Raw genomic sequence first — 27,026 nt, 5'->3', positions numbered from 1 at the left:
CTTTATTCACTGTTTAATACCTTTGGCTCTTCTGCCAAAAAACAAAAAAGTAGCTCCCCTAGCAGTTTTATTTTGGTTCATCTTGACAGTTTAATGTTTTCTACTAAGACCAAAGTGCAAGGTAATGCTGCCTCTCTCTCCCAGATTTTTGCAAAGGGCAAATATCTAATTTCCCCCTTTCTGGGAAGAAATCTCGCAGCTAGAGCATCAAATCCCACATATTTTTATCAAGCAAAATTGGGCCTGGCTATTTTAGCATTGTAAATGAAGTATGAAAATAACCAGGGGTTAGGTACCAAGGAAGAGTTAGATAACTTTAAACTTGAGTTCTATGCTCTGATGGGGTTAGGTGGGCTTTAGATGGCAATGCATTCTTTAGAAGGAAAGCGCACTAATGGATGTGCAACAGGCTTTTCTCATTGCATCCCACTGCCATTTCCACAGATAAACACACATGCTGTAATCTGTGTATTTACTCAAAAGCAAGCCATGCTGGGTTCAATCTGGCTTGCTAGCTATTGCCTGCATTTGTTGCCCCCCCCCCCACACCCTGCACACTGAGCCACCTGCACACTGTGGCAATGGCTTGGTGTCCTGGACATCTTCCCTGAGAGTGATACTCTCTCCATCTGGGTCTGTGGCTTGTTGAGGCAAGGTGTGACCACTGTATCCTGATTCTAATGTTTGGCCTCACCAGTAGTCCTTTCTTCATCTCTATCTAGCCCCCAGCCACAAGATGACTGGGTTATACATTATCCCATTCTCCTGCTTCAGAGATATTTTGCTCCCCCCAGGAATTTTCTTATTTCTCTTCATAACTTTCTAAGTTTCTTTGGCTGCATTTGATGCTTGAAATCAAAGAAGATGATTGCTCGCATTTGCTGCTGATATCAAAGGAGCTTCTTTAGTCAGCAACCAGGGAATATGTAAGCATAAGGCCAGCATAGATGTCATATCACCACTGTGGAACAGTGCATGCCCTGTCTCCCCTCCCACTGAAGAATTCCAGTGACTGGGGGTGGGGAGAGGCATTCAACATAGGCCACAAAGTAGCTCCTAGTGGCCGGCAAAGTCATGGTGAGAAAAACCTGCCTTCATTTAAAGTATAGTGGAACCTCGGTTTTCGTCGGTAATCCGTCCGAAAAGAATAAATGAAAACTGAAACCGATGAAAACCGAGGCAGACTTTTCCATAGGAATCAATGTAAATCCAATTAATCCGTTCTAGGCACTCCAAACAACATACCAAAAACACATTTTTTGGTGAATAAACATAGTGTTTAATGCTGAAAACAGTAACAAACAATAATACTAGGACCAGCTTCAGAGCCAGTGGACCAATGTCGCACCAGAAAGCTGTCCAAAGAGGTCTGGTTCTGACACCTCTTTAAGATTTGTCTGAAATGGGGCAAGACATTGTCATTAAACAAGTTGCAGACACAGCCTGCAACAGCTTTGTCCGGGTGATTTTTCTCCACAAACCCCTGCCCCTTACTGCAAATCAATGAAAACTGAGGCAAATCAAGAAAACCGAGACAATTTTTTCACTGAAAAAATCGATGAAAACCGAAACCGATGAAAACTGAAGGCAATGAAAACCGAGGTTCCATTGTATAAACAAAGCTTCCATTGTCTGTCTACATGGCTATCAGAAAACACAGAGATGGTGAAGGGAGTGCGTGGGTCTATCCCTATCTCCCTGTGTTTGCTATCTGTAGGCTCGTTTGTGCAACTGTGGGCTCTATTGTGTTCTTGCCATTAGGAGTGGGTGGCAGAAACCTCCTTTCGCCTTTTCATTAAAGAGGGCAGCGGGAGGAATCGTGCTTTTTATCCCGACACACTCATTTCAGAGGAAGACAGTGTGTCATAACCCCCTATCACTATAGCCTGAGGACACTAAGGGGGTTCCCTAGCAACTGTATGGAAAATAAATTGCTCCTATGCTTGTTGAGTGGTAGCTAGTGAGCCTGTGATAGTTTCCAATTTGCTAGACATTGTTTGCCACCCCCCTGTTCCCAAAGTAAGAATGGCTATTTCACATGTTTGGGCTTCTTTTTTTTCCTGTGGAAGGTAGAAATAATCAGCACAAACAATTTGAAATAGATGCATAGTTTCCACATTTATGCCTAGATTCACGTTTTAGTTTTTAGTTTTAGTTTTATACCTTGTCCATCCCAAAAGGGCTCAGGGCAACAACAAATGATTCTTTTTAAAACATCTGGAAGATGCTTTATTTGTGTTGTGTGGAATGGGCCAATGCTTTCTTTCACATTGGCCTTTCATGTATAGTGCTGAGGAGATCAGTTGTGCAGCACCTAGAATGCAATTCTGGCAGTGAAGTTTCTCCAATTTTAAGATTGCAGTAGATGCCATTTCTTTCTTTGGTGCTTCCAGCCAGCAAAGCATTGTGGTAGTATGTTTTTTGTGGACAACACTGTGAATGGATGAGGAGCAAATGATGCATAACTTTTTCTGTTTATGCATATGCATGTAATTGAGGCTTAGTGTAGGAACCTCTGAGAAATTTGCAAGATTTGTAGGGATGGTGGTTAAATTTAAAGTCATTTGTCATTAATATTCCTTAAGTATTATGAATAAGAGGATGTTTCTAGGCAATTACATCCCCTGCACTATTAAAATGTACCACAGAGATGCTAAACCAATAACAGCTGTAGGTAAACAGTGTTTGTCACACGCTTACGGGAAGAAAATAACAAGGCCATGAAAACTTGCACAGCCCTTAGGACAAATTAATGTGATGCTTTGCAGTTTGCCTGCTGCTCTCTAAAGGAGAATCAAGCATGCAGATAAAGGATTCTGTGATCATAAAATTAAGGAGGAGGATAGAGAGGTGGGGGCAGAGAAAATGGCATGCTTTAATCAAACAAAACTACCACTCTTGGTGGGATGCCTGTTGCGTTCTATAAAACATGTTGCAGGCTGTAATTTAAATCTTGAATACATTTAAAACAGTGTTAGGAAGTTGTTTCCTGCCAGCTTTGTGCAGAATAATATTAACTACAGTGATCCCCCAGCTTTTAATGACTGTATGGTCAGTGGACTGTAGGAATGTAGCTACTAATATGTGTTGCATTAACGCACAGTGCATCAACTGAGCACTGTCCCATTACAGTACATCAATTGAGCACAGTGCCCTTAAAATACCTCCCAGCTTCCTGTTTCATCCCTTCTCTCGTTCCTCGGCTCAGACCACCCAGTGTGACCCAGCCAGGGAGCTGTCACTACCATTTTGGATTGACTGGACCTGGTGCAGAGTTTTATTCCCTTTTAACAGTGTCAGTCAACAGCACAGTCTTGAGATTGGAGCAGATACACTTAAAAACACAAAATAATAAAAGAATCCGCATGTCCATTTGTCCACTTGTGGCAGGCATAACTCATCATAAAGTAACACTAGGAATCTCAAAATGAGATGATTGTGGGCGTTTCAGGGCCAAAAATGAAAGGAATTGGACTATTATGGCCCAGATTTCCACCAGCACTATTTGCGATAGAAACTAATCGAAGTTCTAACTTTCATACCTCTTTTATTACCACTCAGACAGATTACTGGTAATATTCTGTTGTCATTCTTGCAAAGGATGAGAGGGCATCCTTTTACTGCTTGGATAGATTATGGGGAAATATTAACTCCCCCTTTTGTTCATAATATTAACATAGTACTATACTAGTTTGTTACCATTAAATATGTTCTACTAACTTGCAATTCAGGGTGGATATCAGAAGGAGTTGAGAAAAATAAAGCGGGAGGAGAAAAGTCAGAAGTGGGGATAGAGAAATGGCAGATAACGAAAGGAAGAGAGCAAAACAAAGGGGGAGAAAAGTATGGAACAGAGACAAATTAAGGAGAAGACAACAATTTTTTAATTGGTACCACACACTAGCAAGGTTGCCTCTCGGCAATATCTGGTTGTGGAACTGAAGGGAGAGGGAAACCATAAACTGCTGGAGACAACATCCTTATTAAAAGTCTGCATCTTGGCAATGGCTGTAGCTTGTCCTGGCTTGGCTTGCTTTGCTCCAGTGCTGGCTTAGCAGCATCAGATTGACATGGTTTTCCCTCAGCCTCAGGGCTGGAGTAAGGGAGAACTGCACCTGGGACACACATGCACCCTGTGTCCCTGCCATGCCCCTGTCCGCCCCTGGAACACCCCACCATGTCCCTGCCACACCCCCACACCAGCACGCACCCAGTGCATTGCGCACCCCTGTTCCCTTAGCGCTACGCCACTGGTCAGCCTCCTAGTAAACACTGAAAAAAGGCCAAGCCAGCTGAGTTGGAACAAACCTTCTTAATTTTTACTGTGTTTTGCCATCATTGTGTCCCTAAAGGCTGCAGATCAGTATTGCATTAGTTTAAAAGAAAGAGAATGCATTCTGTGACTGCAGATGATGCTGGCTTCAGGGGCTCTCCCGCTGACTTGGGCCCAGTGATGGGATTCAACCTATTCGCACCTATTCAGTAGAACTGGTAGCTAATTTTTGGTCTAGTTCAGATAACTGGCTGTAATCCCACCACTGAGTCCTTTCAGAACTGGTTGTTAAATTATTTGAATCCTACCACTTGGGCCCCTAGAATTTTGCTCCTCACAGTCCTCCCTCTCAGTGGCCCTGTGCAGTCACTCATTGTATATCTCTCTTATACGTTCTTCATCTTCATGTTCCAACCACTTGTTCTGGAACATGTGAACATGAGAAATTGTCTTATTCTCTTACTACTGATCCATCGAATGAAATCTAGCCTATTCTGACTGGCAGAGTGTCTCCAGGGTCTCAAGGACCTTTAAAGCATAAAAATTATATGCTCTTCCGCCAAGATATGACTCATCTCCAGGTGATTTTGTAAATACTGAGGTTCTGGATCACTAATTAGATAGTCTTTGAATGAATAATGGAAAATGCTTAAATTAGCCTAAAATATTAAGATAAAATACTTCTAGCCACTAAATGTTTGCTCAGATAAATGACATCTTTATATTTACAGCTGACCTATTGATCTCTACCTACTGCTCGATAAACACAAAAAGATGGTTTATTTGTGTTTTTATAGACTATGCTGCGCTACATTCATATGTAAAGATTAATGGTAGAAGGTAACACTAAGACATTTCTATCCTGTCTGACCTCTACACAGGACAATCACTGAGAATTTTATCAGGACAGTTGAGTTAATATGCTCAGTAATCAAAAACTGGATGCAGTCTAGTAACTAATTGCATCTAGAGTTTTACTGGAGGGGAAATTGACTGATTGAAATGTCTACTTCATTCTCTAATGAATGTACCTTGTAATTTGTTTGAAATTATTGATTGACAAAGATACCAAGGAGTTCACCCTATTTATGGAAAAAGAGGAAACAAAGTTCCAAATGACTTATTACGGCAGTGAGTTGGGACTCCCTATAAGAAAGGCTCTGAAATGTCAACTGGTTCAGCACATGACAGCCAGGTTATTAATTGAGATCTTAGTGCTAGAAGATGAGATGCCTTCCAGTTAGTTCCCAGGTGCAGTTCAAAGTCATTCAAGTTGTTTCTGCAGCTTGTTGTTCCATCCCATGTCCTTTATAACAGGAGACCAGGAAAACCTTATTAGGAGAATGCCAGGAAAAAAAAATCAAATGCACTTCTTGCAGAACACAACCAAACTTCCCCATTAAGAGGTCCAGGGTCAGAGATGCTTGCATGAGATCACTCAATTAAGAAGAGAGCATTTCCATTTTAGCTGCTTTGCCTCAGAAGGACTATGACACAGTGGAACCATCTGAAATTGTAATTAAGCATTTTCTAGCTTGGTGAAATACAAAGGTGGAAAGTTTGTTTTATGGCTCAATTTTAACTAACAATTTTACCGCATGTCTGACATGTTCTTTACAATGACTGGGAGGACAACGACACGCGACTGCATTAAAATAGCGTGTTGTGTAATTTTACTAACTAATATGGCTTGACTGGTTATTGTGTCATTAGTCCAATCATTTTAATCATGTTATTGAACAGCCGCGTTTGTTCATTAAAGGACGTGTAAAATTAATAATCACCAAAGGAACCATATAACCTTATTATGGTTTTGTTCACTCTTTGGCAAAGGCATGAAATAAACTCTCAGGAAAAACAGAAGGTTCCAGCATTCTCTGAAAAGTTTTTGAAATTATTTTCCTTATGGAAAAACTGCAAAACTACGTCCCCACTTGGCCTCTGTGCTCTGCAAAGGCCAATTTACTGGTGGTCCCGGGCTGCTCGATGATACGACTAGCCTCTACCCAGACCAGGGCCTTCAGTGCCCTGGCCCCTGCCTGGTGGAACTCTTTGTCACCATCTGTCCATGCCCTGTGGGACCTTGAACAGTTCTGCAGGGCTTGCAAAATTGAATTATTCCACTGGGCCTTTAAGGGAGGTTAGCTGTTGAATTGCCATCCCCCATATTCCAACTGGTGGGTGAAATGTGTCTATCTGATGCTGCTACCCCACCATATCTACCCTCGTGATACAAAGTGGATTACCCTTTTGCCAGCTATTTTGGTGTTGTATTTATTAATTTATTAATTGGTTTCATTGTTTGTAATTGTTTGTAATTGGTTTCATTGTTTGTAATTGGGTTTCAATTATTGAATTTTACATGTTGTACATTGCCCAGAGACCTTCGGGGGTGGACGGTATAAAAATAATCAATCAAACAAACAAACAAATAAATAATGTCATTCAATATAGGAGGGATATATTTCTAACCTAAATCTGAGCACAGAACTGGTTAAAAAAAAGTGCATTGCCATAAATCTAGATGGCTATTCTAAATAGAAATAACATGGCAGAGTGGTAATCTTGGTTTCTTCCTAAAATTGCCATGTTTGCTAGAAGTCTAATTCCATTAAGAAATTAAACATACATAAATTGCTTCGACTCACCTCATTGGTTTAATACATTGTGATATAAAATCCACAGTACCGAGAAAGGAAGAAACATACCCACTAGTGTTTTCAACAACATCTGGCCATAACTTTGAGAAGATAATCATTCAGAGCCACAGATAATTTCTTTGCCATATTTACAACTGACTGAAAGCAAGCTGGACACTAAAGGGAGTTCTCCAGGAGGTTGCTCATTCCATTAATCTTCATGGGAAAACCTGGGTTCGTTTGCCAAGAAGATTATTTAATTTTTAAAAATTATTTCTTGAATATGGGTCGACATATTGTGGTTTTGGTTTCTAGAAACTTCCAGTTTCCCATGTTGATGTTTAAAAAAATCTCTATTCTAACATGTTTGACAATGTTTCTATTTAGAATTTCCATTTGTATTTTTGGCAGTGTACTTTTTTTTACAAATTGTGTGCTAAGATGTAGGTTGGACACATCCCTTTATTTGTTTTTATATAGAAAATGTCTGTTCAGCTTTTCCAGGAACCTACCCAAGACACAACATAAAAATTATAAAAAACAAAAATTAAAAGATGTTAATTAAAATCCAGCATTAAAATCTTAGCCCAGCATAAAAACATGAACCATAAGAATGGATGACTGACAGCTCAAAATAAAAGTTTCAGGACTAAAATAGAGATAAAAGATCAACTCCTTAATTAAAAGCCTGGGTGAATAAAAGTGTTTTGGTTCAGATTTAAAGGAAACATAGGCAGTAGGGATGCCTCAAGGAGAAGGACATTTCATAAGTGAGTTGCTACTACCAAAATCACCATCTCTGGTTGCCACCCACCTTACCTGTAAAGGTGGGGGCACACAGGGAGCAGGGTTTGTGAGGCAGATCATAACTGGTGGGCTGGACAACACGGGATTGAGTTGCCAGTCTCTGGGTACTGACTGAAGATTTCCTGGGATTACATGTGTTCTCTAGGTGACAGAGATAAATTCACCTGTAGAAAATGGCCAACTGGAACTAGCATCCCTAATATGGAAAAACTGGCCAGCCAGGTACCCTGTCCCCCAGCTATTGGGGCTTTAAAGTTAAGAACCAGCATTTTTAATTGTGCTTGGAAGCAAACGGGCACCCAGTGTAGATCTTTCAGCATTGAAGTGATACAATTCCTGTACCCTGCCCCTATCAATAGCCTGGCAGGTGCATATTGAATGAGCTAGATTTTCCAGACCCTTATCAAAGGCAGCCCCAGATAAAGCACATTACAGTAATCTTTGGGTATAATCTGGAGGCGTAGCTAGGCCAGAGTTTGCCTGATGCACACTCTGGCTTTTTTGCCCCCTGCAGCCCCCCCACCCCCGCCTCCCCGCCCTCCACGGCACCCCCCCGCAGCACCCCACACCACTTACTTTTAGGAAAGGAGCAGGCCGAAGAAGCCTGCCTGCGTTGCCTGGGCCTGGTGGGAACTAAATTTCCTAGGAACCCCTGGGAAATGTAGTTCCCGCCAGGCCCAGGCAATGCAGGCAGGCTTCTTCTTTGGGATATTCCATTCCTAAAAGTAAATGGGAAGTGCGCCAAGGGGGGGCGGGGGGCGCCACGGAAGGGGTGGGTGGGGGAGCCTTGGGGGGGCATGGGGGTACTGCAGAGGGGGTGGGGGGATTTTCCACCCCCACGTGACCAGAATCGGTGCGCCCGGTGCGTTGCGTCCCCGCGTCCCCTGGTGGCTTCACCACTGGTATAATCAGAGCATGGAGTGCTATGATTAGGTCACACTATTGAAGGATCAGCTTTAGCTGGTTTATCAGCCAAAGCAGGTAAAATGCACTGCTTGCTTGCTTGTTTCATTTGGCATTCCCTCAATGAGCTCTCCTTCCTAACCATTTTTTAATTGGTGTTTTTATATTTTGTATATATTTTAATTCTGGTTTTTAATTGTTTTAACTATGTTCATTGGAGGGTTATTTTAAATGGATTAAATTGTGATTTTATTGTGTAATTTTAAAGTATTAAAGACAACAAATTCCTTTTTCTAGGGTCAAATTTCTAAGCCTGAACGCACACTTCTTAAAAAAAAAACATTGTCAGCTTGAGTTTGTTTAACTGGATGCAGCATAAGACTTCATAGGTGTGATTTCAACTGTCCGTGGGAAAACAAAGTGAAACAATCCATATGTGGGGATTGAGTCCAGTTTTTTTAAAAGACAGTCACAACTGATAAAGAGAAATTCTAAAAGCTTTTGAAAAATTTCCTCCCCAAGATAAATTAATGACTTCATCATACATGGTGCGCAGAATGAGTTACATCGTATATTGTGCTACTGGAGTGTGCTCCATTTTGGGGATTCCTGGGCAGTATGAAAACATGAAATTATACCAAACAAACTATACAAGTAAGGATCTCTAGCTGTGCTATAAAGGACAGACTTGAATGTTGTGCATCAGGCACAGTTTGAGTCTCATCAGCTCTGTATCGATGGAATAAGACTATACAGTTTTTATGTCAGATGACCAGCACAGCAAAAGAGATTCGTTATTTTTAAGTGGCGCTGAGATCCCAGATTCTTGATGTAGTTGCCCCTTAACTGTATCATTTTGCTGTGCTTGAGAGGAAGTTACTACTTTAACTGACAGTTGTAAGAGGAACATTTCTGGGGAAACTAGTATCTTGGACGACAAAATAATGTTTCCTATCTCTTTACCTGGCAAACAGGGAAACTAAGTAATGATGTATCACCAAGAAAAATGCAATAATATGAGTGTCCACTCCTTTGAGCATTTATAGTAGAAATAGTAGGTCTGCCTAGGCTCATCTACCATGGAACGCTTCACTATTCTGTCCTGTGGCAAAATCGTAGAACAATTGCGACCTGTAGCGCAGATTAATTTGTGGATGGGAAAACTCAAAGTTCTAATATGAGCAAAAATGAACCATTTGCCAGCAGCAGAAAATATCTTCAGAGTTTCAGTCGTTTTACAGTAACTTGGAAATATTGCAACTGACTTGTATTGATTCTCAGACTGAACCTGAGTGTATATGCTATTATCAGGAGGTATGTGTCTGGGTTTAATACGTTAATAATGACGCCTTCAGAAAACCTTGGGTTTGATGAGTGGTTTGCCATTTTCATCTTTTTAAAAAAGCTTTGGCTAACCCCATTTTCTAATGGTCCCTGCTATAAGGACCTCTGTATTATTTTGCAAAGTAGCAAGTGGCTCATGGTGACCTCTTCAGATGTCCCATGAAACTGAATTGCACCACCGTTAAGTTCGTTAGATTCGTTACCGTTGGATTAAGTTAGATTACGTTAGTTGGATTGGAGTTACCGTTAAGATTCGTTAGATTCGTTCGTTAGTTACGTTAGTTGGATTCGTTAGGATTCGTTAAGTTAGTTGGATTCGTTCGTTCGTTCTTTCTTTCTTTCTTTCTTTCTTTCTTTCTTTCTTTCTTTCTTTCTTTCTTTCTTTCTTTCTTTCTTTCTTAAATAAAGTAACCAGAATAATTTCAGAAGAGCTTCTCAAACTATTTAATTTATTTAGAATTTTTTTTGCCTTTCTTTACTGCCTTTCTCTCAACAACCCAAGGACAGAGCACACAATCAGTTCAAACTAACAATGTAATCAAATAATAAAAAGTACTCTTGATGAGCTTGCTTTTCTATCCTCTTTGAAATGCGACCCAAGCGTGCCTGCAGCGGCCCTCAAGTCCTGTATTCTGTTCCCTTAAGGTAGTCTACCCTGCATTGACCAGAAATCTGTGGTTTTTCTGTAGTAGCTCCCTCTGTATAGAAGAGGCTCGCCTTGAGGAGATGGAAGATCACCATCTGTGGAAGCCTTCAGAAGACACTGCAAGATCATTCCATTTGTTAGGGCTTTTAATAGAACGTAGACTTCAGTCATTTGGAGAGGGATAAGTGGGGGTTTCATCATGCTCTCGGTATTTGAAATTTGTACTTGAAACAGTGTCATCCAAGGGGCTGCGCACTCAGCTGTGGCAAGGTGACTGCACTGGGCTGCCATTCCCATGGAGGCCTCCTGGCAGCATGGGGAGGCTTGCATTGAGAAAAAGGAAGCCCCCATTGGGCTTAATGGACTTACAGCACCTTTTTGGTGGTGTAAGTCCCAAGCCTGGACCACTGGTACAATGGCGACAAGGGCTGGCTGTGGGAGCGCATCCCAGCAGCAGGGAGGACTGCGGCAGCTGCATGCTGGCAGATTCACACCTCTGCTGGGGCAAGTACTCCAGGGAGAGCAAATTCGCTGATGTGGCTGCATACCACTTCCACTGGCAGATCCCCCCCGCATCTTGGATGAGGCTGTAAGCCTTAAGAACATAAGAACATAAGAACATAAGAACAAGCCAGCTGGATCAGAGCAAAGTCCATCTAGTCCAGCTCTCTGCTACTCGCAGTGGCCCACCAGGTGCCTTTGGGAGCTCACATGTAGGATGTGAACGCAATGGCCTTCTGCGGCTGTTGCTCCCGATCACCTGGTCTGTTAAGGCATTTGCAATCTCAGATCAAAGAGGATCAAGATTGGTAGCCATAAATCGACTTCTCCTCCATAAATCTGTCCAAGCCCCTTTTAAAGCTAATTTGAACCTTTTTGAACCGCAAAGGAAAGGCAGGGTTTAAATATTTAAATAAATAAATATGACTCCAGAGTTACCTTTGCAAAAAGTGACAGTTGCAGACAAAGTTGGATTACGGATGGAATTTGGTTTCCACGAATTAGCACAGGGATCTCTGTGGAATCTTTAAAAACTAACACGTTGGATGTGAAATTTTTAAGCGGTTTCCTCCAACAGACATTTGTCTGACCACTAGCACCTTTTTGATGGGTCCTGATATCAGTTCCTTACTATGCATGCCGATCTGGCAAACATCACCTACCTGTTTCCATTTGAATAAAAATCACAACCTATTTCATGCATTTTGGATTTCAAGAGATTTCATGCATCTCTTTCACTCAAAAATGCATGAAAGGAGGTGGGCAAAATGGCTAGGTTTTATTCATGCAGTCCCTTCAACAGGGCTATATGTGATTCTTCTGTAGACACAGAAATGGCATGCCATATGTGTAAAAGTTCATGCATATATATCAATTTCACAACTTCAGTGTGATTTCAGATTATGTTTAAATTACATATTCACAAAGAACATACACCTTCTTGAGCAAATGAATGAAAGAATAATTAATTGGTTAAGAATGGCTTAGTTTCCAAATTTCTCTCCCCTTGGGTTCATGAGATCTGATGCCTCTGAAGTTTACTGAAGAAGCAAGTGTTGTATTGGGGATCTTTATGAAGGCAGCTTTCCTTCTCAGTTCAAAAAGCTGTGTTTCATGAGCTTCACAGTATTATCCAGTTCAGAGAGGAGAGTGCTGCAATGGCCAGAGGCAGTGAAGGCAGTGCCACGCAGTGGTGAAGGCAGTGCCACGCAGTGGTGAAGGCAGTGCCACGCGGTGGTGAAGGCAATGCCATGCCACCTTCCGAGGGACTTTGGGTGGCGCAGAAAGGAGGAAAACTCAAAATCCCTTCCACCACCCAAATCACCCCATTGGTGATAATGGCATATGCTGCAGTTCCTTGCAGTGTAAGGCCAAAGATCTGGGGGCTAATGTTCCTGGGCTGGAATGCTGGTGGAAGCCGACTAATGTTGGATCTACCTTTGGTATTGCTCTGCCTCCCCATGTGCCAGCGTGGAAACTCTACGGTGCCCCAGACTTCTGGGTTCCACCACTATGGAGCCGGGGGGTGGCCAGACACCATTGCCTCTGCTCCGTCTGCCAGCAGGGATGCCCCTTGCACCAGTGGACAAGTGCATTGCACCCTGTGGCCATTTGTCCTCTCCCATCTGGACGGGGCTGTCCATCTTTATGTTGAACTCCAAATGCATTTACTGAAGATTGTACAATTTAATTTATGGTCTTTCTTGGGCTGGGCTACAGATAATATTAATGAGACTACCAGTTCAGTAGTAGGAGAAGGAGGAGAAGGAGGCTGTTCAGAAGCTCCTAAGCCATTATAATTAGCTTTATCAATGAACAATGGAACATATCACATTTCTTTTATATTGGCTGGATACCTCTTCGCTCCTTCCCATGCTCCCATGCTGCAAAAGTGGCCATGTGTTTCCAGGAGTGATTTTGCTTTCAGCAGTACACTTTAATTCCCAGAAAGACATGTTGTTTCTGTAATTAGAATAGAATTCTGGAGGAGGGGATTTAAAATGTTTGTTGACAATAAAAAAGCATTATAAACTGTAATATTCTCCTCCTCATATTGCCATGAGAGAAATATTCTCATTTTAAATGTCCCCTGTTTCCCTATGCAGGCATAAAACATAAACCTTCTCCACAATGCCATGTTACCACTCATTAATCATCAATGAGGAACTATCCAGTTTCAGAATGATACAGCTTCTCACAGCTTGCTTAAGCAAGCAACCCTATTCAAGAAGAACAGATTAGGGGGAAGGGGGGAAGGAAACATAAACTCTGCTCCAGAATCCAGTGAATGTCTTCCAGCACTCCCACTCAGCATTCAGCCAAGCTCATGGAAGACCTGTCCTCCCAGCATCCTCCAAGGTCACTAAGACCCACTCCTAGAGATGCCAGAGGAACTGCCAGAAGGTTGCAGTATATTGCAGCAATTCTGGGCTTGAAATATGAGCAAGGACCTTTAAAAAGCCCTCCTTGTGCTATGAGGTGGGGCCTGGCTGGATTTATCTGAGCCTTTTCCAGTATTTAAGAGTCTGGCTCTCTAGCTACCACTGGAGCCAGCCTTAGATCTATCCAAGGCTGGCTCTTGTCCCCCCTTGGTGGTGTTGACTCCACTCTTTACGCTTCCTGAATGAATTTGACTGTACCCTGTGGGCATCCAGCCAAGAACAGATAGATTATTCCTGGAGTTTTAATGCCATTCTTCAAAACTGAATTTTGAAGTCTTTGATAACGTTTGATTTCAAATGCAGGATGTTTGTCTTTGAGTGAAGGCAACAAATAGCTGTCTTTGCTGCCTCAGAGTTGGAGGCACCTGATGGAGCTGGTGCCAAGCAAAATTATCAGCAGTCTAAGAATATCCATGATGTGAGCTAATGTGTTGTGCCTGCATGTGTAGGAAGCCTGAACATAAAGAAAATATGCTGCAATCTGCAGAGTAAACAAGCAATATCTCAAGCTTCGTAGTGTTAATGAGGCCATTGGTGCTGTGATGTCAGTTTACAGCGCTGTTCAGAAGATCTGTTATCCAGAACACTAATGGATGATATGCACCATTACAGACAGGGTAATTAAAATGGGCTCTCCTTGCAGCACTAACATGACCACAATTTGTTTTGTTTGTCCATTCATGAGAAATGCTCTTGCCATTTTCAGCTAAATGTTCAATCATATGCACTCCCTTTTAGGACATTTAATGCATTCTTGGTGGGGGTTTTTTGTATGTGTGTTAGGGTAAGAACTCTCCCGAGAATTTTTCATGGCAGCCAATCAGCCCTGTCAATCAGTCTTAACAATAGAAAACAGAATAACTGTGGTCACTCCTTCCATGACCAAGAGTGATTTATTGAACAATCTGTTGCATGCTAACAACTGAGCCTAGCCATTTTGGGTGGGCTGGCCAGGTGTCTGAATAATTCAAATACGGTTGGAGCAGGTGCTTTATTATCTGGAGGTGAGCCGTATTTCTGAAACTTGGAGCAACCTGAAGTACGAGCACAAAATATTTGTCTTAGGCTTGTCAGTAAAATAATGGATGGGGAAAGAGGCCGTGACAACTTGAAGTTGCTTCAAGTTGCTACCTTACCCATCCTCTCAGTGTTTACCAAAGCATAGTTCTTAGCAGTGCATAATAAGGTAAATGCTAATGAATTTAAAGCATTTTAAACAGTATATTAAAAAGGCCTTGATGTTTATGCCGTTCGAATTTCTCTTAAATCTGCTGGAGGTTAAAAAGGATGATGTGTTCTAAGTAGCAATTTGAAATTTGAAGACCGTAAATGTATTTATCCAAGTAGGCCCTTTGCAAAGATCATTTCTAATTTTTATAGGAAACTGCCTTTTGAAGCTGGGAAGGAAGAACCAGTATTTGCAGCTCTTTTTTTTTGACAAATGCTGATGCTGTAAATTATACAGCTGTTCTTTCTCTATATAGATTTTGTAGTACTAAGAGCGATTTATAGGTCCAGAGTGCAGCTGCTGAAAGTCATTTATTCTCAGTTCTTGTATTAAATCTATCATATACAAATGCATTAACATTCAGTACAGAACTCAGGGGCTTAGGATTTTTTTTCCTTTATGGGCAGACTGTAAATATTTGCTGGTTACACAAAACACATATTTTGAAAATATTAAGTTCATATGTACAGGTGTGATTTTTTTTTTGCAGTTTCCCCTTTCTAAATAATATATATTTTTCCTTAAATAGCCTCCTGCCAACCTAAACAAAACGTTAATCCTGATAAGGCTATAGCATAAAGACACATGGCATTTTTCCTTGGAGTGTCCCCAGGGGAATTCCTTGGAGTGTCCCCAGGGAAATTCTGTGTGTTCCCATGTATGTGAAGGCCTGATTTGGGTGGAAACAATGGTATGTGGAAAGAAAGACCTACATGCTCCCCTCCCCCATTTTGCTGACCTGAAACAACTCAAGGTAAAGATGCTATTTTGCCTTATTGTGGAAATGTAACATGGAGCTCATCACTATGTTGTCCCTCTGGGCTATTTCAGGTTTGGAAAACAGCATGGAGGGAATTCGAAGCTTCCATTCTCCTGTCTGAATTAGGCCCAAGGGCTCATGGGAAGCACAGAATTTCACAACACAGCTCTCCACCTGACCTGAGGATATTCCCAGCAAAAACATAACAGTGTTTAGGTCCAGCACTATATGCTGCATGAACCTAATATCTCAATATACCTCTGTTCAGTCTTTGACAGTCAGAATTCAGGTTGATTAAACAACAGTTGAACAGTTCATCCACTTGTTATTATGGGCAGATTATATTAGTACTACTAGAGTTGCCAACCTCCTGGGAGGACCTGGAAATCTCCCAAAATTGCAATTTATCTGCAGGCTATGGAGATCAGTTTTCCTGGAGGAAATGGATGCTTAAACCTTCAACAATACATTATCGAGTATGACCAAGAGACAGAATACAGTATAATCTTGAGCTCATTGGAACAGGCTTGGTTCTCAACTGATGGGATTTGGGGGTCACCAAGGATCACATTGAACTATCCCATTAGGTGCCTGAGAACTCCCTTTTATTTTCTCTCATAGAATGAACAATATCCATGGTCTCCTATGGGGGAAACATAAAGCACTGCACTTGGAGATACTGCAGCAGTGAAGAGAAAATTTTCAGCAGGTCACTAGATTTGCATCCTGCCCCATTGGGAAGGAATCTGACCAGGGTGCAATATAGCCCAGTGCAGATGACTCATCTCAGCTTGTTACCTCACACTACAGGGAGGGAAAGGGCACCACCTTGCTGGGCCTGTCCCCTATTTGATCTCTGAGTTTCTGCATAGGTGTGCAAAAACATGGAGGAAATTCCTATGACATTAGTGATGATGCTTTCTGAACAGGGGGAAGGGGCATGTTTGCAGGTGTTTCTTTTGCACATTTGCACAGTGCAGATGACTCAGTGATTGTTCAGAGGCTAGGAGCAGGGCTTGTGCTCACTCTTCTCCAGTATCGTCTCCATACAAAGTGAGCCCACATTTATTTAATTTATTTAAATTGTATTTAATTCATTTGTACCCTGCCTTCCTCCTCAACGGGGATTCAAAGTGTTCTCCTCTCCACCATTTTATCCTCACAACAACCCTGTAAGGTGGACTAGGATGAGAGCATGTGACTGGTCCAAGATCACCCAGTGAGTTTCCATGGCACAAGTGGGAATATGAACCTGGGTATCCCACTCTTAATCTCTACATCACACTGACTCTCATACATCAGTATGCAGATGGATTTCTGCACAGGGCCAGACCTTAGGAGGTCTTTGGGTATAATCATTATATAAACTTGGGCTAGAGAAGACAGCTATTGGTCAAATGGGCAACAACTAATGACTAATTTGATCCATTTTGGAATGGTTATACAGATATGTGTGGGTAACATCTTCCTTTGGCAGCTCTGGCTTGGCAAATTCATGGGAGAAGCGGTGCCTGGAAAGGTAGAACTTAGAAACGTCAGGATTCTCAGCAGATTTTTATGCTCTGAAGAGAAATGAGAGGGCAGGAGTCTTAGTACGGATGTGATACAATATAACCTGCCCTCCAAAGGTGCCATTTCCTCCAGTTAAACTGATCTCCGTAGTCTGGAGATCAATCATAATTCTGGGAGAGCTCCAAATTCCACTTGGAGGCTCACAGCATCACTTACAGAGATTTCTGTTTGTATTTCCTCGACCATTTACTGTGAACCTAGACATTAAAAATCAGCTGGTCTGAGCTAAACTGGACACCAAGATACGGATAAATTTTAAATATTTTAAGCTGCTTATGGTAGACTGAAGCCAGGAACCAGCAGAAACAGAGTGGACAATATGAAGAAAGGCAATTCTTTAAGAGGTTATTGATCTGATTTTTTTAAAAAAAACTTACATTGAAAGTATTTGAGAACAAGCCAGCGCTCATATAACAAATGATATTAAGAAGAACAGCATGATCTCTGGGGGGGAAAATGCCTGATGCTGTAATAGATAATCGGTTCTTCTTTCTCACTTCTGTACAAATACGTGCGCAGGTGTGTGTATGAGGAGGAAGAAATATGTATGTGTACTGGGAAATGAAAAGTCAAGTCCCTAATATTTCACCAACTGAAGCATGGCATCCTGGTGGCCATCAGTGCGTATCTAGAGGGTGTTGGGATTCCTGCAGAGCATAATTAGGAAGAAACTTTGCGGCAGTGAAGCTCAAAATCTTAATGTTTTTAAAGGTTAATACGGCTATAAGGGATATACTTTAAAAGCGTTTCAGTCAGGAAAAGGATAGAAAAACTATCTTACTGGAATTCCTACCACATCTTTTTGCCTCAGTGCCGTAGCAGCTATCACAAATTGACTATCACTGTTTTTTTTAGATATTTATGTCCTGCTTTTCTCCCCAGAGTACTCCTCCTCCGTTATAACCACACAGCATCAGCCTGTGAGGTAGGTTTAGTTCAGAGTAACTGGGCCAAGGCAACCTATTGAGCATCCCTGGCAGAGTGAGAATTTGAACCTAGATCTTCCAAATCCTAGTCCAGCACTCTAACCACTACACCACTCAGGCTTGCTTAGCTCTTTCTTAGCCTTACCTGACACTTTCTGGAGAGTGACAGTATGTAACCGAGCAACAACTATATGCCGCATTGGCTATAACCTACCCTTGGCCCTTTCCCCACTTACCCTTGTCGGAGGGTTGCTGCGTGCAATTTCCAGCGCGCGCAATTCCTGGCGCGCACCCTGGCTTCCCCACGACCCCACACTCTGCGCGGGGTCATCAAAAGGCGGCAGTTGAAAAGGTACCAGGAATTACGCGCGCTGAGGGGGCGCGAGTGAGGCAGCGTTGGGGCCGCTGCGTTCTTGCCACCCCTGAAGTGGGGAGTGCAGCTGGACCCCGCGCTACTTTAGGAGAGTAGCGCGGGGCTTAAGGTAAGTGGGGAAAGGGCCCTAGACATATGTATAATTTAAAAGACCTATTAATTGACCTGAAGGAACATGTAAGCCTTATGTTTTCCACCTCCACCTGTATCATTGGGGATTTTACAAAAGTGTGGTCCTTGATTTGGGATTGCCTTGGCAAACCCAAAATGGCATCTAAAATTTTTGTGAAGTCTTCTTGTGAGATATCACATATCAAAGTACATTGCTGTTATTTTTTCTCCTTTCTACATTTTTAACTCTTAGTTTTTTGGGGGGCGGTGTTTGTGTGGAGGAAGCAAATTCTGCCTTAGCCCAGTGTGGTGCTCTATTGCAGAATTTTTTTTTACTTGCATAGGGAGTATACAGTTCAAATCTCATGTCAGCCATGAACTGACTTCATACCTACTCATTTTTAGCATTCACTTGAAACCAACTAGATGGAAATCAGGGGCCTGGCATGCTCAGATGGAGCCTGGGGGTGGTTAAATGACATTTGAGACCACTCCTGTCCTGAGGGCCCCTGATCACATCCTAGGTCATTCCTTGAATGTGCTCTTTCTTGTGTGCATTGTTTAAAAACATTTTAAACATTTTTTCAAACATACCAATGGATATGTTTATCCACAAGAACATGTTAGAATATTTGACCACCATAGCATTATGCAAATATATTGTTGATGGCTTTCATGGCCTGAATCAATTAGCTGTTGTGGGTTTTCAGGGGTGTGTGGTCCTGTTCTGGTAGTTTTTACTCCTAATGTTTCACCCAGATCTATGGCTGGCACCTTCAGAGGCATATCACAGTGGGAAGTGTTTCTCTCCATGGCAAATACTTTGGTCCTGTTCCACACAAACTTTCTTCTAGAGCTGTTATGGAGGGAAAGCATCCTTGGCTGGACACATTCTTTTCACGCTACTATGACAGGACAGAGGACCTGAGCAACACCAAATTATTTGATTGATCCCAGTCAAGAGGGAGAAACTGAAAATAACCCAAATAATCACTAGGGAAAGAGGCGAGGGTAAAATGTTCATACCTTGTGTGTAGAGATGCGCATAATATCTGTTGAGGTTTATTTGAAATAAAATAAAATGTACACTACAATCCTTACTAAATCCTGATCACATCTGAACTGAACCTTCAGCTATAATTTCTTGTTGATAAAATGGGGAACTTGAGTAGTATTAACTACGGTCAAGTTTGGTATTGATATTCCCTGTAGCCACAGTTAAGAGCGCTGGAGCAGGAATTTGCAGTTGAGAAAGATGGTGGGAGAATGAGTTGCACCTGTAAAATCCTGATTGCAGGTAATAGGTACAAATAATAGAAGGGGTTTTTTTTCTGTCCGAGCTTGTTTATTATCAGTTTCTTAGGGGCATCTGGCCAGCTTCTGCTGGTTTTGCTGGATTTCATGGGGCCCAGCAAAGCAGTTCTTGTGTTTTGATGGCCAATCGAATTATTCAGAAGGCTTCCTTAACAAGTTTTTCCTCCCTCTTACCTAGAATTCATTTTTTTCCCTTTCCACCCAAGGCATTTTATAAACGAGCAAGGAAGTGTGCTAGAAAGAAAACACAGTAAATCAATCTTTGTTGGATGTTATCTGTTTCTTTTCTTTAGTGGATACAGAACATATTGAACTAATTTGTTGCTACGTTCCTTGTCAATTTGCAAGGGTTTTTAAATAATAAGGAATACCCTCCCTCACATACATTTGTGCTTTTCCTGGCAGGATTTAAAATCAAACAATCAGCGAGATGACATTGCGGCAGCACGTGCCTCTCTGAAGGAAAATTCATCTCTTCTTCATTCAGTTTGTTCTGCTTGTTTGGAACATTCAGACGTAGCATCTCTTGTAGCCAGCAAGGACTCAGTTTGCAACGAATTACAGAATGCCCTGAACATCCTTTCGAATGCTTCTCAAGGAGTTAGTGATCAAAAAGTTCAGCCAGCATCACCATCAGCCACGCTTGGAAGTGCTCTTGATGAACTCGAGGTAGGTGAATATGTAACATTACAGCGAACTTGGTAACATGCCTCGCCTTTTTTATTTTTATATGCCCACAGTGCTTGTGGAAAGATTCACCGTGGAAGCCCAAATTGTGTTGACCTGTGTGGACAGTTGCTTGGCCAGATTCTTAAAAACTTGTCACACCTCCATCATTTGCTGATATAGTTTAAATTGGTGTTTTTGTTGCTCCCTGCAAGCCAGGGTCTTGATGTATGCATATCACCTGGAGGTTTGACATAACCCTGCTAACTTTTTTTTAAAATGAATGACTACATTTGTTTGTTTGTTGGATGCATTTGCAATCCTAACACGCAACTCTGGAGCGCCCCAGGGCAGTTTCTGACATAGTACAAAAATAAGATTGCAGTAAATGCCATAACAAACAATCAACAAAAGAGGAAAGTTATAACTAAAAGCAACCAAAGATAACCCTGACCTGAGTGGCCAAGGCAAGACCAATCTTTTCAGACCTTGGAAGCAAAGTAGGGGCGACCCTGCTTAATATTTAGATGGAAACAGAGGTGTATCTGCCCGGTGACATGGGATACCTCATGTCCTTGGGCACACGCCATCTGGTCACGTGGGGGCATAAAATTGTCCCCCCACGTGACCAGGAAGATGGCAAGGCAGAAGGACTTACTGCTGTCTCATCGTTTTCGGGCGCTTTTGACTCCACCCATGTCATCATCAACATGGGCAGGGTCAAGGGTGCCTGGCTGCCTGGCCTGGTCACCCCCTCCTCACCCTGCCCCCTGCTCCTGGCTGGGCTCCCAGCCAGCAGTCCCTTCTGCCTTCCCCTTTGGGGAAGCCATAAGTGACTGGAGTCTCTCGGCCTCCGAGAGCTGCTTTTATAAGCACTGAGGCTGGGGGGGGGGGGGCTTGGGGGTGCCCCCCTGAGCCCAGCCAGGAGCAAGGGGTGGGGGGGACAGGGGGGCAGCCAGGTGCCCTTGACCATGCCCATGTTGATAATGACATGGGCGGGGTCAAGGGCGCCCAAAGACAACAAGGCAGCAGGCAGTCCTGCTGCCATCACATGGGGGGGGGCAGGATGCCATTTGTCCTTGATACACCTCTGGATGGAAAACCACCAAGGAATTCCTGGGCCAGGAAGAACAGAGTGACTCTGGTGTTCATTTTGGAGGGCTTTTCTCAAAGCCACATCTTTTAAAACAGTGTATTTTTAACAGGGGTTTGCAGGGGTTATCTCTTTTTCTCCCTAAGGCTACTAGGAGCTGAGACTGCTGGAGGTGGGGCTTAACAGGGGTTAACAGAGGTTACTCTTTGTCCTGGGCTGCTAAAGGTGGGGCTCCTGAGGCGAGTCATTCAGTCTTTAGTTCAGTCTCTGGTTTAGTTCAGTGTTCCACAGGTTAGGAAAGGCAGCGCCCAGTCCAAAAGAAAGCCACCATGGTTAACAAGGGACGTTGAGGAAATTATTAGGGAAAAAAAGATGTCTTTTAGAAAATGGAAGTCCAACTTAACTGATAAAGAATACCAGAGAGAACACAAATGGTGGCAAAAGAGAAGCAAGTTAGCTGTAAGGGAGGCAAAAAAGGATTATGAGGAACGCATGGCTGTGAACATCAAAACCAGCAACAAACAGTTCTTCAAGTACATCAAAAGCAGGAAGCCAGCAAGGGAAGCGGTAGGCCCGTTAGATGACAAAGGAACAAAGGGTGTGCTAAAAGATGACAGGGTGATTGCAGAAAAGCTGAATGAATTCTTTGCATCTGTCTTCACCCAAGAGGAGGTGAGGAAAATTCCTGCACCTGAACCAAGCTTCTTAGGAGGCGAATCCGAGGAACTAACGAAGATAGTGGTAGGCAAAGGGGAAGAAGTTCTGGCAGCCATTGATAAAACTAAATGCTACCTGCAAATCCCCTGGCCCAGATTGCATTCACCCAAGAGTTCTTAAAGAGCTCAAGCATGAAATTGCTGATGTTCTCACTTTAATATGCAACTTATCCTTGAAATCAGGCTCCATCCCTGAAGACTGGAAGATGGCCAATGTCACACCAATCTTTAAGAAAGGATCTAGGGGACCGGAAATTACAAGGCCAGTCAGTTTGACATCTGTTCCTGAGTAAATTAGTAGAATCTGTCATTAAAGATAAAATTATAAGAAAAACATGTACAAAAAGAAAGCAAAACCTGCTGAGAAAGAGTCAGCATGGCTTTGCAGAGGCAAATCCTGTCTTACAAACTTACTAGAGTTCTTTGAGGGGTGTAAACAGGCATGTGGACAGGGGTGAACGGTGGACATTGTCTGCTTGGATTTCAAAGGCTTTTGACAAGAGTTCCTCACCAGAGACTGTTGAGGAAAACTCAGCAATGAAGGAATAAGAGGGGAAGTCCTCCTATGGATTAAAAACTAGTGGTTGAGAAACAGGAAACAAAGAGTGGGTGTAAATGGGAAGTTCTCACAATGGAGAGAGGATGTAAGAATTATGGTGTCCCCTAAGGATCCGTTTTGGGACCAAAGTGCTCTTTAACCTATTCCATAAAATGACTCCGGAATAGAGTAGAGGGTGGGTAAGCGTGGTAGCCAAGTTTGCAGATGATACCTGGGAGAATTATGTAGAGGTGGTGGAGGAACCACAAAGGATTACTTGCAGGGAGCTCCAAGCCGGACCTTGATAAATTAGGTGGAGTGGGCTAAGAAATGGCAAATGCAGTTCAATGTAGCAGCAAAATGCAAAGTGATGCACATAGGGGCAAAAAATCCAAACTTCACGCCCTGCATATTGACGCTTACAGGGGTCAGTGCTATCAGTCACAGACCAAGGGGAAGGGATTTAAAGTCTTAGTTGATAGGTTCCATGGGAATGTCAACTCAAATGTGTTTATAGCAGCTGTGAAAAAAGAGCAAACTCTATGCTGGGGATAATCAAGGAAAGGAATTGATAATAAAACTGCAAAGATTGTCATGCCCTTATATAAAGCAGTGAGAGTCGCGAGCAGCAGCACTTGGAGTACTGTGGTCCAGTTCTGAGGTCACCACATCTCAAAAAAAGGATATTGAAGAGATAGAAAAAAAGTGCAGAGGAAGGGCAACCTTGCAGGATGATTGAGGGACTGGAGCACCTTCCTTTATGAGGAAAGGCTGCAGCGTTTGGGACTCTTTAGTTTGGAGAGGGAGGCGTCTGAGGGGGGATATGGATTGAAGTCTATAAAATTATACATGGGAGTAGAAAAATGTTGACATAGAGAAATTTTTCTCTCTTTTCTCCACAATACCTACTAGAAACCAGAGGGGCATTCATTAGAAAAATGCTGGGGAAGAATTAGAATAACTAATAAAAGGAAACACTTCTTCACGCTATAGCGTGTGATTGAGTGTTTGGAATAATAATATATGCTGCCACAGGAGGTGGTGATGGCCACTAACCTGGATAGCTTTAAAAGGGGCTTGGACAGATTTATGGAGGAGAAGTCAATTTATGGCTACCAATCTTGATCCTCTTTGATCTGAGATTGCAAACGCCTTAACAGTCCAGGTGCTCGGGAGCAACAGCCGCAGAAGGCCATTGCTTTCACATCCTACATGTGAACTCCCAAAGGCACCTGGTGGGCCACTGCGAGTAGCAGAGAGCTGGACTAGATGGACTTTGGTCTGATCCAGCTGGCTTGTTCTTATGTTCTTATGTTCTTACCTCTGAACATCTCTTGCCTTGAAAATGCTCCAGGGTAGCTATACATTATCTGTAATTTCTTGGCACTTTCTGCCAAAGATGATGACAGTGGCATGGAGACATATTCCAAAAATTTAAAGCAGAAAACCTTCCCAAGCCTTCTCTTCAAATAACAAACTTCTCTCAGAAAAAGCAAGTTTTTTCACTATTTTTCAGAGGAAGAAAAACAAGCTACTCTTGTAGCCTGCCCTGGGGAGGGAGTTCCATGATGAAAATACTGTTGCAGAGAATGTGCAAACCCTTACCCCTGCTGGTCTGACCTCAGAAAATGGAGGCCTGGAGCAGGACCAGGCTGATGATCTTAGTACACATAGAAAATTAGTGCATTCACACACAAGGAAATGTTCCCTGAAAAAGTTTAGACTGAATCGATTTAGAACTTTCAAGGCTGACTACTAACATTTTGAATTGTGCTTAGAAACAACTTGGGTACCAGAGCAGTTCAGTCAGTGCCTGACAGTTATGCTACTGTTGTCTAAGTCCAACAAATAATCTTCAATGGCAACTCCACATAAAGTACATTGCTATAGCTGCAGGCAAAAAATTGCTGTCATGTTGCAGCTGTTATACTAGCGAAAGATGGTAAATGATGTTCCAAACTACAATTAGCACTGGAGGATCCTCAAGCGATTCCATGGGAAGGAATGCTGCAGCCTGAACACCTCATCCTTAGAGGGACTGCAACTTCATCCTGAACCTGGGACCCACCAACTCCCAGCTCATTTGGCTCTCCTCCTAATGGGTTACTATTACACAACCAGCAGTTGAGAACATATGCCATGGTTCAAATTTAAATCAATATTTTCATAAGAACAAAAAAATGTAGAACTGTATTTTCTGGATAGCTAGTGATTACAGGAGTTTGTTGTTCCTTTGGTTCAGCTACCCAGCATGTGAGTGAAAATCTCCGACAGAAAAATGGTAGGCTGGTTCATACACTTACTAAGACATGATCCTGTTTGGATGGCAGAGGAGTGAGCACATGCAATGTAGATTGGAGCCACACAAAAGCTGTAATAAGAGACATGAGTCAAGCAAGTCTTGCTTCTTAGAAAAAAAAACAGGGAAGTTTTCACAAACTGAGCTTCAATGTGTATATTTCTCTGACAGCCCCTTCCATTCAATGGGCTAGCCAGTTGGCTACAGTACTGTGGGCGCACCAGCCCCTCACTCCCATGTAGGCTTCCTGGTACAATGGAAAAAGGTTGAACAGGACTTACACTAGCAAAAGGGAGGCATAAGTTCAAGAGCCAGGGCTCTGTGCTCCTCGCCCTAGTGTCAGATTTGCCTGGGAATGCCCCAGTCTGCCCCCCTCCGTGGCTGGCATCTGATTGGATCATCAGCCCAGCCTGACCACAGCTCGGATTTCCAAGTGTTGCAGTGGCAGGCTGAGGGATGGGCAGCTGCTGGCACATCTGCCAACTCCGTTGGGATAAGTACCCCAGGGTGGACAAATACCCCTGGAGTGAGGCCACATCACTCCCTAATGCCCTTTGCTCCCCCCCCCCATTGGATGGGGCTGTAAGTTACATGTGTTTCTGTTAAATTTGTTTTCAGCTTTATGAGTATAAATGCAGATTTTTGTGATTGGATCCAATTCCATCACACATGAGTAGAAGTGCTTTGGGTAGGGGCTGAACTTCTTTCTGACAGCAGATCCTACTGCTTAATGGAATGCCTTTTTAAGGGGCATCAGGGTGGATGCTGGGAGAAGGACCTAATCTCTCCCCCCCATGTTTACAACACACTCAGTGACTGGTTTGTATACTCTCAGCTTTGAACTGAATCCCTAGATGTCTTTTATTTGTAAACTTCTCTATCTTTTCTGCACGTTGTGCACATGGTAACTATGGCTGAGTGACTTAGATAAAACAAAATGGATTGAGTATTTAACCTTTTAAGAATGCTCTACAAATGAAACAGTTCCATTTTTCTTTATTTATAGAGGGGAAAAAATGGCACTGGATAAAGACCTCAAATAACCTTTGCTCTGTCTTGCTTATGCATTGCAAATCAAGTGCCATGAAATAAATTGATGTAGTAAACAGTCTGTTGGAAGCCAACCTCGTTAAATGTTTATAGCGTAGAAATGTATGAAAAAGCTTAGTCAACGATCGCTGCCTAGAATCCTTTCTTCATATCATTCATTGCTAGTCAGGTGGAATTTGTAGATGGGAAACTGTGAGATGAACATGAAACTTAGACTTGACAGGAGTTTAAGAATGCTCTGGAGCTGGATGACAGTAATTTAACCAATGTAATGCGATAGATGTAATGACTGAACTTTATAAATCCCGTTAAAGAAGGTAGGCAGTTGTTCTGTAACATTTCATCTATTCAAGGAAAGGTGAGCTTTCAACATGCCTACAAGTGTTTGCAACATATGAGATTTGAGCCGGGCATCTCATGGAAAGCACAACTGCACCAGAGGGCTTTCCTCATTTTTAAATCTAAGTGAAGTCAGAGCTGATGACTCACAGTCTATAATAAGTCATTTGTGAAATGCAGTGCATGTATCTACAAAGACAATTGTATGTTATTTCCTTCCAGTGTTACTTTTATGCACTTTTGTATAATTTAAGCCTGGGGTTAAAGATTGCTTCTGTTGCTGGAACTTAACTAAGGGGTACTTGAGGGGAGAAAAATTCGAAGTTTGTGAGAATCTCTGCTGATGAATCACAGCCAACGCCAAATCAGCATTTCTCTCAATAAGCCTGGAAGGGCTTCCAAGCCAGAGGGATGACTTAGAGGCTTTGCGCTTCTCTCTGCCACAGAGTTCTTTGTGATTTGTGGGAGAGCATCTGTGTCTTCTAAC

General features: G+C 42.5%; 1 protein-coding gene across 1 annotated transcript in view; it reads left to right on the top strand.

Annotated features, from left to right (window-relative positions):
• The window catches only part of CTNNA3 (catenin alpha 3), an 892,356-nt gene that overhangs the window by 118,872 nt on the left and 746,458 nt on the right, over positions 1 to 27,026 (top strand). The window contains exon 5 of the mRNA XM_048506869.1: positions 20,244 to 20,507. Coding sequence (XP_048362826.1) covers positions 20,244 to 20,507 — 264 coding nt within the window. The remainder of the gene's footprint in view (positions 1 to 20,243; positions 20,508 to 27,026) is intronic.

The sequence above is a fragment of the Sphaerodactylus townsendi genome, linkage group LG08 (genome assembly GCF_021028975.2).
Source record: "Sphaerodactylus townsendi isolate TG3544 linkage group LG08, MPM_Stown_v2.3, whole genome shotgun sequence".
In the NCBI taxonomy this organism is placed as follows: Eukaryota; Metazoa; Chordata; class Lepidosauria; order Squamata; family Sphaerodactylidae; genus Sphaerodactylus; species Sphaerodactylus townsendi.
The sequence above is the reverse complement of the archived record's forward strand: the minus strand, read 5'-3'. Positions and strand labels throughout refer to the sequence as shown.